The 14,770-nt window shown below is 40.7% G+C and overlaps 1 protein-coding gene across 17 annotated transcripts in view; it reads right to left on the bottom strand.

Annotated features, from left to right (window-relative positions):
- LOC121593520 (protein boule) overlaps positions 1-14,770 on the bottom strand; it is a 61,277-nt gene that overhangs the window by 4,839 nt on the left and 41,668 nt on the right. For 14 of the 17 annotated variants that reach the window (XM_041915908.1, XM_041915907.1, XM_041915916.1 and 11 more), the window contains 4 exons: positions 14,045-14,198; positions 13,603-13,833; positions 13,376-13,433; positions 176-11,712 (listed from right to left, as the gene is read on the bottom strand). In XM_041915908.1, the coding sequence (XP_041771842.1) occupies positions 11,696-11,712; positions 13,376-13,433; positions 13,603-13,833; positions 14,045-14,198 (460 nt within the window). In that variant the 3' untranslated portion in view covers positions 176-11,695. Of the gene's footprint in view, positions 1-175; positions 11,713-13,375; positions 13,434-13,602; positions 13,834-14,044; positions 14,199-14,770 lie in introns of those variants that run through there. The other 3 variants (XR_006004793.1, XR_006004794.1, XR_006004795.1) reach the window with 3 other exon arrangements.

Below are 14,770 nucleotides of genomic sequence, written 5' to 3'. Positions count from 1 at the left end.
AAACTGGAAAAAACAGGAAACACTATTACAAAACACTAAAGCACGTAAATGAATAATACAAATTTCGGACTACAATGAAGTATTAATTAAAACCGATTTAAACATAATAATAATCAGTATTTTGTTTTCCTTCTTTAGATATTGGGCGTTGTTGTTGTTCTTTTTTTCATTTCACCAAGTCATCAGTACTCTTATCAGTCGTCTCGGGCAGTAAGCTCGCAAAGTTTAACGAACGAGTTAGTAATGGGACGACTTAGTAAGGTGGTATTATAATAAATTATTAGCGATAAGGGCGCTCCTGTTACAAAACCATAGTTACACCTGCGTGTCTGTGTGCGTGTGTATGTATGTGTGTCAATGTGTGTGTGTTGCCCTGTCAATAATAATATTCCTCGTTCAATTGTTCTACATGCAAATAAACCCTCTTTCTTGCACTTGCTTTCAAATTTTTACTATTTCCTTTACTTTCTTACTTTCCTTCTGATCGATGGTTGTTTACCCATTTTACTTCACAAATGTCGTCTATAATACAACTGTTATTAAACATTTTCCCATTTCCCCGTAACTCCTTTCACTTAACGCTCAACGCTAAGCAAATGTTCGCGCGTTTCGAACGAAATTTGGCATCGCATATTTGTATTGTCCCACATTCTAATTTCCAATTTTTCCCAAAATATTAGCAACAATTTGAGCTACACGTAGTTCGTCTTACGGGAACATAGATACAAACAACACAAAAAAAAACAAGAAACTAACATCGATGTGGAACTATGCCTGCTCAATGGCAAATGCATGATGGGGTCATGATGGAAGAAGAAGAGCATGCTTCGCGACCCGCAACATTATCTCCATCATTAGGGCAATGTTTTCTTTTTCTTTCTTTCTTTCTCGCTGTGTTGTTGTTTGCTATCATTCCTTATTTGCTCCACTTTCTTGTATACATACATATGTATATTCCTATAAATGTGTAAAATTGTTTCACTTAAGTTTGTGTTTGTTTGTATGTGTGTGCGTGTAGATTTTTCTATTTTTGTTCAACAAACTATGTGTATGTGTTTGCATTTGTGTGTGTATGTGTTTAATGTAGCTGAATTTGGTGTAAAACCTAGTTCCCTCCTAAACATTCCATATACCTAAAAAAATAAAACTATTCCGTATCGAATTGCTTTTTAGAAGACCGTTTTAGATCCGTTTTTTCCCGAATTATTGTGTCCAAGTGTCTAAGTGTGTCTAACCACCAGTTTTCGATGCACGATTTTCAGTTTTTCCCTCGTTTCCTTCCTTTGCTTTTGCCCTTCATTATTGTCCATTGGTTGATAAAATTTGCAGAGCTGAGCTCGCTCTTGTTTTTTGGGTGATTAAAATGAAATAACAAAATAGAAAGCATATGTACGTGCAATTAATTTAACTTAACGTTTTGAAGCGACAAAAAAATGATGAACTCCATTATTCTCACTCTACCAAGATTCTCACGACTGATTAAAAGAGATACAAACAAAAGGAAGAGAAAAATAGAAGAGAAAACAATAACGACGCTCGAGTTGTTTTACGAAAAGAGCTGCAAACCAAAAATGAACAATATTGCATACCGTACAATAGTAGTACCTCAGATTAGTACTGCCCTGTTTGCGTTTTTATGTTGCCAAACCAATCAAAAGGGAAACACGTCTCCAAGTTCAAACGATAGGAACAGTTATATGCCTTTGTTTTCGCTGATTTTCTCGAAGCAATCAGAAGAAAATAAAAAAAAACAACTTGTTTAGATGTTTTTTTACAACTATTTTCGTCTTCTTCGAGTCCACTTCATTTTCTTTTCAATTATTCATTTCACAATTTTTCCTTCCATGTGTTTTTTTGTGTAAGTGTGTGCATCTGTGTTTGTGTTGTATAATTAGTAGGAGGAGGGGTTTTCTTTTTTTTTTGTCATTCGTTCCATTTGCTTCTTCACCTTTTCATTTTCATTTATTTTATTACTTGCTATCAATTACTTTAATATTATTATGTGTTATACCGGTTCACTTTTGCTCACTTCCATCCACTATTACCGTGCCCGTCTTTGTCGCCTTTGACAGACTCTCTTCACTTTCTTTCGTATTATCTATAATCTAAAAATATCACCGACAGTTTGAATATATTTCATCCGTTAGGTTGTTTCTTCATAATGTTTGTGTTTGTGTTCTCAGGGTTCTTCTGTATTATATTACTATATGCATGTGTTTATGTTCTGTATAAGAGAATGGTGTGTGGCTGTCTGTTTTGTTTGCTTTAGTTTTGCACCATCTACAAGAGAGTTTGTTAAGGGTTGTGTGTGTTTGTGTTTATTTTTTTATTTTTTCGTTTTTGTTTCTTCTCTTTTTTCTTACTATTCGTTATTTTGTATATATCATATATGTTTTTTTCTCCTTCTTTTTATTTCCTTCAATTTCTACTGTTTTAGATTTCACTCCAAATGTTTCACCGCGTTGCTATCGGATTGTTTATTGTATAAATTATTTCATTTTCCTAATTATTTTATTACTCTCACTTCATCATAGCCATTGGCATCCCAATCCCTACCGTCTTTCCAATTTTACTATTCAATAATGCGTATGTGTGTGTGTTTCTACCGACGTTTCACTACGGTGGTGTTGTCCCAGCGGTGCACACTCTCTTAAACGCACACACATATACATACAAACACTCATATCATTGTCTAACCGTTGGCCTTTCCTAACCAAACCAATTCATTTGTCGTTACAGTATCTGCTTCCATGCTTTCTTCTCCATCGCGGCATGTGTATAGGTATAATATTTTTAAAAAATATCATCGTTTCCGTTGGCATCCTGCCGATACATGATGTATTAGATAACGTGTCTCTCTCTCTCTGTCTCTGTCAGTGTCAGTTGTATGGTAAGATTGAGTGAGTTTTATGCATTTTCAGTTGTTTATTCCTTTACTTCCTCCAGTGTCTTTCCTTACATTTCTAACCATCTAAGGGAGTGGTTTGGTTAAGAGTGTTTTCATGTGACGTGAAATGTGTCCGTATGAGGAGGTATGGAGATTGACGTAATGAATGTGTTTTTTTTCTCCCCCTCCCAATGATGGGGAATAAAATGTGCTTTCATTTTGTGTTTTCTTTGTTTTTGTGTTGTTCACTAGTACCTTACACTCTAGGGTTCGTTTACTTTGTATATATTTAATGTATATATATATAAGTGTTGGTATATATCGATTATTATACTCTTTTCATAATGCATCTCACACGTTTTTCTGTGTTATTTTTCTGTTCTGTTCTGTTTTACGCTTGCCACCGTGCTTCACACCGTTTCGACTAATTTATGGTTTAAATTTCGTTTTCAGTTTTACTTTGCCATTGTCGGGTTGACTTATCAGTTTCTCTACTTTTGTTTTTTATTGCTTACGTTTATCTGTATATAGTATATTATATATAAATAAATTAGACTTTAGTTCATTCTTTTCACGTTCTCGTCTGGCTAGATTTTCCATTTCAATATTATGTCATCTCTGCGCGTGCACATTGTCTCTTTTTTCTTGTTTTCTCGTCATGTTTTTTTTTGTTTTGTTCGCTCTGCTATTCTTTATCTCTTCCTTCCTTTTGTCCGCGCCGTTGATCTACCGCTAGCCGTTTTGTTTTTAAATAAATAATGTATGCTTTTATATCTCAATAGAGATAATATTATTAATGTGTATGTGTGTAGTTTCTTTTTCTTTTGTTTATTTGTTTACTTAGGTTTCTTACATGTTTAGGTTTTCGTACTAGAGCACATTATATATTCGTTTTAAAATGTCCTTTTTCGTTCCGCCAACCGCCACCATCAGCGATCCACTAGATTAGATTTAGGGCAATTAAGAGTTATATCTTTTCGTCTGCCGGCTAGAATCGGCTCACAAACAACGACCATGCATTGTAGCTGATGGATGATCTACTATAACATGGATGATTTTATACGTTTCTGTATGGGGTTCCTTCCTTTTTCGTTCTCTGTTTTTCTTCTTCTAATCCCTCTATCGTCACTGATCATTGGTAAAATGAGATGAAGCAACAACAGTTCGTCCGATGTGTGTTCGTGGTGATACGATTGGCAAGAGAGAAGAAGCGTTCGCATCAAATAGTAAGTAAGCAGAGACGTTTTAATCATGGTAACGATTGCAATTTGCTTAACCAAACGAACCCGTTAAATCGTTGACTTTATGAATGTATGACAATAAGCAAATAAGCAACAAATTAGGAACCAAGCAATTTACTGCTAAGCGCGCAGACAGATGATACATGATGGCCAACATATGTAAAGTTGAGGTGCAATTAAAGTACACAAACTGTTTGCTATATCATGTTCAATATCGATATCATGTTCAATTCCGAACAGTTTCCCATGGCCATGAATAAGCTGCAAACAAAGCACAGATACTTCTACCGATAGCTCTCTACAAGTTGCCTAAACTCGTTTGCCACTAAAGCGTGCATGAAAATGGCGAATGAATGAGAGAGTTTGATCAGAGGTTCTGATGATCCTTGAACTTTGATGATCATATTTGACGAAAAAAAAAACGATGTCCCTAACACTTCAGTTACAAACAATCACCGTGTCTCTAATGGAAGCCATCTGATTTGCCAATATGTACTAGACAAAGAGAGCATCAATCGTACTGGGAAAAGAATTTCATTTCCCATCGTATTTTGTTATCCAAAAAACAACAACAAAAAAACGGAACAAAGAAAAAGTATCCACAAAATTTTGCACCGCACACAGCAAAAAGGGGTCTTTTCAACAAACCTAACCTAGTTGACAACAATACCGCCCGGGCGGGGTTCGGTTCGCCGGGTATAGGAGGAGCACGTCCACTAAACAATGATTACTTCTTTTGCTGTGCTGCTTTCTTTTATCAGTTTTGTTTTGCATTTGGTTTTGGCAAATATATCACAAATATTACTTTTGGATTTTCCAATCGTTTTGCATTGTTTGCGTTGTTGTTGTTTGTTTTCTCTCTCTCTCTCTCTTGCTGAGCGCGCCCATTTTCTTTATTACTCTGTTTTCCAACCCCTATTATCGCGAATCGCTCGCTATGAATTCCGGCGAGATCCTTTTTGCAATTCATGTGTGTTTGCGTACGTTTAATTTCACCGTTTTAAAAAATGAAATAATAACACACGAACCGCTTCTTCCTAACAATGCACTAATCAACAACCTCCAAGAGTGTCCGTGTGTGTGTGCCTGTACGCGCGCGCGCGCGCGCGTGTGTGTGTGTGAAGAAATATTGAGCGATCTTAGTTCAACAATTAATTATAACCGACCATCCTTCCCTGCAGTCAAGATCTTTGCTTTTCCTGTCCTTTTGCTTTATGTGATGTGTTGGAGATCATCTTTCCCATGGAACCTAGGTTGGCTTTTATTCTTCCGGATTCTTCTTGTTTATCTAGCATTTCTCTAACCCTTTCTCTATCACATCAACACACATACACACACGCACACATACACACACACACCTTTGCTCTGTGTCAACAATAACAATAAATTTCATATCAAAACATTTCGCGCACTTTTGCATGTTTTGAAACCTTTGATATACATTTTCTCAACTGTGCACTACGCACAACGCGTGTGCGCCTTTCGTGTGGCATTTTCATGTACTGTACTGTGTGTGTGTGTGTGAAATTTTGACGTGATCTGTACTGTGTGCGATTGATGGAGGTGGTTTCATGGTTTATTAGTTTCATTTAGTGTACGTTAGCTGTTTCAATCGATTTTGTTCTGTACGTGTAGTTGTGATCACATCCAGCTCAATCACATGGTGTCAAACACACTATGGTGTATGAGCTTGCATCAGGCGGGGAATGGCTCCATCTGCTGCTTGCATGATGGCGTTGACGTTACGTGTTTTTTTTTGCAATCTGTTTGCATCATTTGCATCATGCTTTTCTATTAAGGTGCTTTGTTTTGGTTTTGCTACGGTTTTTTTGTTGGCTACTTTTTTTTTTCTTTTTCGATGTGATGTTGTGTGCTATCGGTACGCTTTAATATTTGTTTCTTCCGTTTTATCGCAATCTTTTTGCAGTTTTTTTTGTTTCTACTATTGATGTTTAGACGCCATTTGGTTAGAGCACTATGTTCTTTCTGTCTCTAGTAATTGTGAAAGAACTTTTCCTTTTCACCTTCGCCAATTAACGCGATTGTTAAGGATGTAATTAAATTGGTTTTACTGCTGCTTATATTGCATTTCTATTTGTATTTTTATTTGTCTCGTATCCGTTTTTTTTCTTCTCTCGCTGAAAGTTTGCTCTAATGTGTTGCACTTTCTTTGTGTGTCCTACCGCTAAGAGTTTAGATTGTGTTGTTATATCTGTTCGCTACAGTATGTTTTTATTTACTAGATTGTTAGGTTATGTTTGCTTTTCCAGTTGCTTCATTCCCTCTATGCACTCTTATCCTCCTTTCAATAGTTTTATTTCCCGTTTAGGTTTTGCTCTTAAAATAATAAAGAGTTATCTGCGTTCGCCGCATAACTTTGCCGCCTGTTTCGCTTGTTTACTTCTCTTCTTTGTTGTTGTTACATTTACCAACTCCGCATTGTGTCTTTCGTGCTATTTTTTTACCACGTTTGACGCAGTCTCATTATCGCATATTAGTTGTTGTGAGCCGAACATTGCATCCATCTTGTGGTGATGCTTTGCTTTCCCAACTGATCAATTACCACACTTTTACCCCACAACCCACACAAAAACTAGCAATGTTTCGTCAGCGTGAAAATTAAAAAAATGCTCAACAATTGCTTGTGCGAGTGTGCTTGGCATACCTTTCGAATTACTAAACCACATGGTGTACACCACGGCGGTTCGGTGGCATTCACACACTCTGATGGGTGAAATCAAAGCAAGGACGAGGAAGATCAACGGAAAAAAAACAGAAAAACAACAAAATATTCACCGCCACAACAACTAAAACAGAAAACATTTAGCAGCAGGAGATAACGGTTTGACATTGGCGCAAATCTAACGTTCGCATTAACGCGACCTTAATTCGCATCGATTTTCAACATTGTCTTTGGGACAAACGAGTTAACAAATGGTGCTACAATGCACCGCGCTTTAATGATTATTCAACGAAGGGGGGTCGTCGGGAGGAGGTTCGATCGCAACCATCGATAACAAAGTGACTAAACTAAACTAAACTGATTTTAAACTGATGAAACCTGATTATCAGCGTGTGGCATGGCAGCAGAGAATCATTACACACAAGCACTATTTGGTGTGAGGTGTGACCCCTCACCACACTCTTTTTACCGCATCTTCGCTCACCCGAGGTAGCCCGGTAGTCTTCCAGACCCATTTGCTACGCGCACCTTACCGCTATAATTCGCTACAATTGCTTTGCTTGAGAGTGTCATTTGTCTTACTTAAGTAGGTCCGCCGCGTCCAGAACGGCAGAAATATTGCGCCACCGGTTGCACACACGCACACATTACCGCAGCTGCACCTAAGCTCTGGCAACAGGCTAATCCTTCACTTACCTCCATCCCCCCGATTCGGCGTCAAAATCGGGCAGAATCACTACGGCAATTCGACATCAAAAAAAGCTTCAACTCATACCATACCCTCTCATAGCGGGGTGGCTAGCAGAAACTGAACGAAAGACGACTGCTGCTGCTACGGGGGATGAGGAAGGATGCTGCGTGGGTGGAACGAATGTAACGTTACCACCACCACACAGCAGCAAACAAGTAGAGTTCAGCTAAACACTATTGGGGGCTTTCGGCAATCTCGACTCATCGAACTGAGGTGGCAAGAAAGTACACGTCAGGCAAGATGCGCGGCTAACGAACGGGAAAAGGGAATTAGCATCCTAAACGCCTTCCTCTGCTATAGTACACCGTTGGCCGGTGGTGTCTAAGAGATCCTGAATTGAAACTATAAACCATCTACGGCAAGGCGTCGTTAGGCACCACCAGCTTCCACCCTTTAAGTAGCTGTGCCGTTAGAATTGTGTCACTATTTAATTGCTAATATTCCAGCCACCTGGTGCCGCGTATATGGGCGTGCATATGCGCTACACATATCAAATCAAGCGCCGACAGTTTCCGAATTCGATGTAATAAGTCTCATCAATCATTGACCGGGTTTTCCCTCCCCCGGGCTCACACACGGGAAACAGCTTTAAAAAGAAACCTCACACAAAAAAGTTGCCCAGCCCGTTACACACACAGAGAGAGGCAGCACGGCGGAACAAGAACGTGCAAGACAGCCTAATGGGCATCTCCGTGGAAGGGCGCCTTATGGGTCCGATCGGCTTGATGGATGATCGCTTTCGCCAATCACTTTCCGATGCGCGCGGCATGTGACGCCGGAAGCTCATTTTGCGTGGCTGTGTTTTTCTTTTTCATGCAAAATAGCGTCCAAAATGCTAGCACCAAATGTAACAACATGCGCTTTAGGCTCACAACATATCGGTCTTCTTTGTGTTTTTTTCTTCAGCTTATTGAATGCAATACTAATAATGGGGCTTGAGTTTCGCGTCTGCACTACACTCGCTAGGTAGGTTATTGAGTTATTGGAGGTTTCTCTTTACTATAAAAAGGGCGCCGTACAGCGCACATTAGTTTTGTGTGAAAGTTTGTCGTTCTGCGACTATTGCTATTTGTGATAGGTTACGGTAAAATCATCTTTGTGTAGTTTTGATATTACATTGTGCTAACGCGCCTTTTTACGCATACACACATCAAGAAGAAGGTAATGCAAAACGGATAAAAGCTGATACATTTGAGTTTATCCCCCATCTTTCTGCTAATATTACTTTGCCATTGTTCTAACCGGCTTAAAAAGACATCATTATTGACCACGTCGCTGGCACAAGGTAAGAAATCAACGGTGCACAGTATAAGTAACTGGGGCTGCTGCGTACCTAGCGTACACACGCTCACACACCCACCAATGGTGAATGGGGAACCACCACCACGTAGTATATGTATATTATCGCACGTGCTTCTTCCTCTGCTCGGTTATCGGAATATCACATTCGGACCACATGGGGGCGCGGCGCACGTAAAACCGGGTACGAGCTAAAGCAAATATTGCAATGATGCAGTTTCTACTCTCACTCATGTAAATCTTATTATCGCCCTAGGTGTTAGGATCCGTGAATCAAACACTCCTGTGCGTAGAATCTCAGTATATTCTCACATCTTACGCTCGTCCTCCTGCAAAAGCGTCCAAGTCTACCAACAGTAAGCGCGGGTCGCGCAACACATAAAGTTTCTATATTCACTTTTGCGCAGGAACTAAAGTTCGTTCAATTTCCCTGCTGTACGCAAAGCCTTAGAGCCAAAGATATTTCCGGAGAAGTTTTTGTTTTGTTTTGATTTTTGGCATCGAACAATCTCCACAACACCACAAAGGAAGGAGCGCAAACACGCAACACACCCAAAGATAAACAGCAATGTACCACGTGGGAGGTACGCTCCAAAATTAGATGGACTAGCGGGTAGTACTTTACTTCTGCCCTTACCACGATGCACCCAACAGTCGGAACATCCAGAAAAAATGTTCACACAAATGCATAGGAGGACCCTTTCTTCTTCGGTGCGGGCAAATTCCCTCGCGACTTGCAGCTACAAGCCGGAAAATGCAAAGGGGATTGCTATCTTTCTGCCGCCTGCTTGCGTATATATTTCGGTGAGCGCTTCAACCTGTACAGCTTCCGTCGTGTCAAGGGAGAGAGAGAGAGAGTAAGAGACAGCGAGTTCGTTTCGCTTTTGTTTTACTTGCGCATCACACCCTACCGTTCCTCTCTGTTTGTCCCTGCCTGAATGTATACATATCCGGTTGGTGTGGATACAACTTTTCCGCCGTACCCAACGCAGAAAGCAACGTACACCACCGTGTTACCTTCACTTCCTTTTGCGCTCTTTAGATGACTAGAGAGGCATATTATCCTTTGCTTACCTATTACTCGATGCCTTCTTTTGTGCGCCGAGGAAAATGTGTGTTTCTATGTTAATGCTGTACGCCGCTCCTGGTTTACTTTTTTCTGCTTTCCTTTGTTGACTTGTCTGAATGTAACTTTTTGCCCTGACGGTTTGAATTACTTCGATTCGGTGAGATGTGAGCGCAGTAAATCGTGATGGAATATGTGTCTGTGCGCTGCTGCTACGCTACATTCCTTCGCCCGCTCCAACGGTGGAGTTGTGCCGCGATGAGTTTTTGATGTAAATGGAAGCGCAAAGCCTTGCCCCTTTTTTTTGCTTGATCCTATAGGTTCTAGTTGGATCATATTGTTTTCCTTTTCTCGAATACCGTTGCTTTTTTTGTATTCACACTCTTGGGGGATGCTAACGATAGAGCGCGAGCAGGAGCGGGATGTTCAACATCCTTTGCATTTCGCTTACTCACGGTCACGAGGCCCTGCTATTATCCTAACCGGTAGAAATCTCTCCTTTCTCTTCACAGCCTGATCCTTTTTCTTCTCTAAACCATTGCTTTCGTGCATGTGTGTATGCGTCTTACGTCCCTGACGATATTAACGTATAATGAGACAGCGCATCGACGGCTCCTTTTCCCCTTCTCCCTAGATCTTTAGTCACAACTCCATCGACGAGTCATTTCGGTGTCACAGTATCTTTCGCTTGCACCCGTGGGACGAAGAACGTGCAGCGTTCGCCGTGTACAGGAGAATTGATATCGAAACTTTTCCACACATCATCATCATCCGCATTCACACCATCAACGTCGGCGACTTTGGGGACGGCTGTTGGGACCATTAACGTGTGCGAGTGTGTGTTTGGCAAAGACAGCATTGTTGACTTGTGTTTTCCCTTCCGGATGAGGATTATACCATGCGATGTTTACGTACATGAGATACCCTATGACACACGTACCTCCCAGCGACAGATCGCACGCTTAAATTGACGCTCCTTACACTGCTGAATGCAATTCGCTAAGTATCCGCTGCATGACACAGCGCGCGTCATGGTAGAAAGACTAGCTTTTAACGCCACCTTGCTTATTACGCATTCGGGTTTTGATAGTACGCTGCGTTCTTGTTTCGTACGACATAATACTCTGCGACAGGGGCCAGAAGTGTATCTGCCCGTATCCTGCTACCAAAAAAAAAACGGAACAAAACAACAAACGGTTCCATCCTACATGCGCACTGCGCTATAAGTACAGAAGAACAAACTCATAAGCTCACCGATTTTTGTCCACGCGTTTGTAACGTTATTGCTTCACCGTTCGATTGACCACACGTTGTTTTGTTGCGGAGTACTTCAGCGTTCCGCTCATAGTTCCACTGTTCGTGCTTATCGTACTGCGGCTTCATAGCACGCTCTCCTATCCTATGGTTCCATTAACCGTCTGCCGATTCTAGTTATACTGTTTATACATCGATTGTAATATTCTTCTGATTCTGGTTTGCGCTACAACCTCCACGCAGTCGGTATAAATGTGACTGACTGATAATAAATAAGATTTGTTTTGTTCGCGATCTTCTGGTACTGCTGTTGTCGTTGCTGTTGTTGCTGCTGCTGCTACTGCTGCTGCGCTGCCTGTCCGCTTCCTACTGCGGCACCGCTATTCCGTTGCATGGTTAGCATGATGAGACTTGATCTCACCTGTCAACTGTTCGCGCTTTATAGTCTTATATCATTTCTTTACTCTATATATGCTTCATTGTCGTCCACGTACGCGCACACCGCAGCTGTCGCTTAGCACGGGTAGATTCCTGAGGATATAAAAGTAATTTCAGATTCAATTCGTTCACAAACTAACAAAAGAAAGGTAATATAACTGAAAGGTATAACATTCATTACGCGAGAAGAGCGTGACAAAAATTAATTCATTTAATTTGCTCCACAAAATGAAGCTTAACACCTAAAGTTATGTGTTCGGATCGTCTCAGTGGTGTGAGTGTTAATCGCGGTAGTGAATTCTGCTCAATTTTATTTCCGATGTTCTCTTCTTGAAGTTCTCCTACGTTGTGTGATTATTCTAATAACTATAGAAGCGGTATGAACAAACCGGTTCTAACGCTAACGGTTTACCGCTAACGTTCACCGTTCCCCAATCAACAAATTCAATATGATCTAAAACCGAACATTATGCAATGTATGGTATCTACTATTGGAATTTTAGCGAAACATGGGGCAAATGGTCATGTTAAAAATTTTGCCCCGTATCTCATATAGTATATCATTTAACCTTGATGTTTAGACAGTAACGGATGCTATCGTGGGTTCAAGCCCCAAATGGACCGTGCCCTCGTACGTCGGACCGACTATCCTGCTATGCGTAATCAGTAAGTCTCTGAAATCCAAGCCCACTAGTGGTACAGGCAGGCCTTGACCGACAACGGTTGTTGTGCCAAATGGAGATGAAAAAATAATGGTTGCTTTAACCCTTTATTTACGAAATATAACTAATAGCGGAATCTAAAACAATTTGATGTTGTCCAAAGATTACTAAAAGCCTCAAATGTAAGGCAAGATTATAGTATGAGGCCAAAATGACCAAGCGTCGAAACAAAGCGGCAAAGTAAGCATCAACAGCAAAGAAAGTTTTGTTGTCCCAGCTAGTGATTTCGTACTATCAGGCAACTGAATGGCTTTTCGATGCTATGGTAGTAGTTTTCCATACGCATGCGTTGCTTTTGTCTCTGTTATTTTGATACGTGTTGTAACCTATATGCAGTAAACTCTCTTTAAGGCGAATTTTCAAGGGACCTACAGTTAGTAACTTCATCTTAGAGATATTTAACTATACAGTCTTTCCCCGAATTGGGAGACATTTGCGTAACTCTAATTTTCGCGTGTGTCGAATAATATGTTTTTAAGCCAAAATATTGTTGGAAAATGGGGGTTTCGATTTAATTAAGTGTTTTATGCAATAAATGGAAACATTTAACAAACATGGATTGCGAAAGCCGAGAAAACAATTTAAATGTTTAATGCTTTTTTTAACGGAAATCCAACATAAGTATCATTGGGTTGCACAAACATCCTTAATTTTCTGTGCCTATTTGCCAAGTTCTTACGATGCTTATTTTCGAAACTTTGAAAGTCAAAATCGCATCATTTTAATCTTTAACTGTATATCCTAATTTATTCATTCATTGGTAAATATTAGGGCAGAACTCGTTAATGATGTACATTATAATTTGTACTTATTGCTTTTCAACCATTAGAAATCATTTTAATACATTTACCCATAACGTACGTGGTCCGCTTCGCCACACCTGACCATTTCGCACCGCATTCCCTTATTACAATTTGCTCCAAAACTAAACGCCTGAAGTTATGCAATGTGTTGTGTTCGTACTATTTTACTGATACTTCATACGAGAATAAGAAAAGCGGCGGGAGAATGCCATCCTTTCGAACTCAACTTACCTTGATAGTTTTGAGGCCAGATGGTGGGAACGTTCTGTGGGGGGAAAGCATTGGGGACCAGTGGGGGAGAAAGAAAAGACAAGAACAGAAAAACATAATATAGACCAACCGAAATGCATCTGACACGAGGACGGGAAGGATGAAGTCCTGTTCCCTTGACACACAGCCGCCTGCCTGTGGAAGTGGAGAAAGGGCATTCGCTCCTCTTTCTGGCGTTGCACACTCACCATTGGCACACTGTAGTACTGGTAGAACGGCTGATACGGCAACGTGGGAGGATACATGGTTGGCACACCGGGCGGGTAGACTGTGGCGAACTGCTCGATCGGTATATTGTTGATGGCTGGCGTTGGCGGGGTGGCAGCATAGTACACGGCACCGTTCGTGGCGCACAGGGTCTGCTTCTTGATGGCCGGCGCAATGTTTAGCTTGCGGTCCCGCAGCACAATGCAATCACACTGGCCGTCGCCACAGCGAGAAGGGGGGAAGGAAAACACACAAATCAAAAACAAGAGCGTTATCAAACGAGAAATGGGAAAAAGAAAGGACGAAAGAAGAATGACACAACAAACGGTTTTGCATCTTTTGGGGTAAGATCGGTTTTGGATGGAGGGAGGGGGGGGGGGGGGGTAAGATGTCCCCTCCTCACGATACGCATCGCAAACTCACATCGTTCTGTAGCTTCTGTGCCTCGTGCTCCGTCTCGAACGTCACGAAACCGTACCCTTTGCTGACGCCGGCCCGGTCCACGATGATTTTGGTCGACTTGACGTTACCGTACGATGAAAATAGACGGCACAGCTCGGCTTCCGTCGTATCGCCACTGGGAAAGAAAGGAGAGGGATAGAAACGGGGGGAAACGGAAAAGACAATAGAGCAAGAGCATGGTTAGATCGTACGGGAGGAGAAGAACTAATACAGTGTTCTACAGGCACACCTGTTGTATGTGTTTGCTTCTATCTTTGCATTCGATTTAGTGTGTGTGTTTTTCCTTTCTTAATTGACAATGAGGAATCTACTTTCTTTCTCTTTTTTTTCAAACCAGTGATGAGTGATTTTAATGAACCTGTCCATAGTCTTGAGCGGTTAAATAAATCCATGAAAAGAGACTAGAGGTCGATTTTAATTTACATCTGACAATTTTACAAGAAAGTAAAGGAGCTTAACTGACCATAAACTTTAAACATTAGTCCGTCAATGTTTTAACACATTTTACATGTTTTGTTTAACATTTCTTCTAATTAAAATGTACAAATAACCTTACACATGGAACACGGTCGTTCAGTGTGTGAATGTTTGTGGGGAAAAGATACATTAATTCTGAACACAAGAGAGCTTAAATGTACAAAAGAAAACCCCGAAACGAACGTGAAACCATGGGTTTTCCGTCGGGCA

Source organism: Anopheles merus, chromosome 2L, assembly GCF_017562075.2.
Source record: "Anopheles merus strain MAF chromosome 2L, AmerM5.1, whole genome shotgun sequence".
NCBI classification, from domain to species: Eukaryota; Metazoa; Arthropoda; class Insecta; order Diptera; family Culicidae; genus Anopheles; species Anopheles merus.
The sequence above is the reverse complement of the archived record's forward strand: the minus strand, read 5'-3'. Positions and strand labels throughout refer to the sequence as shown.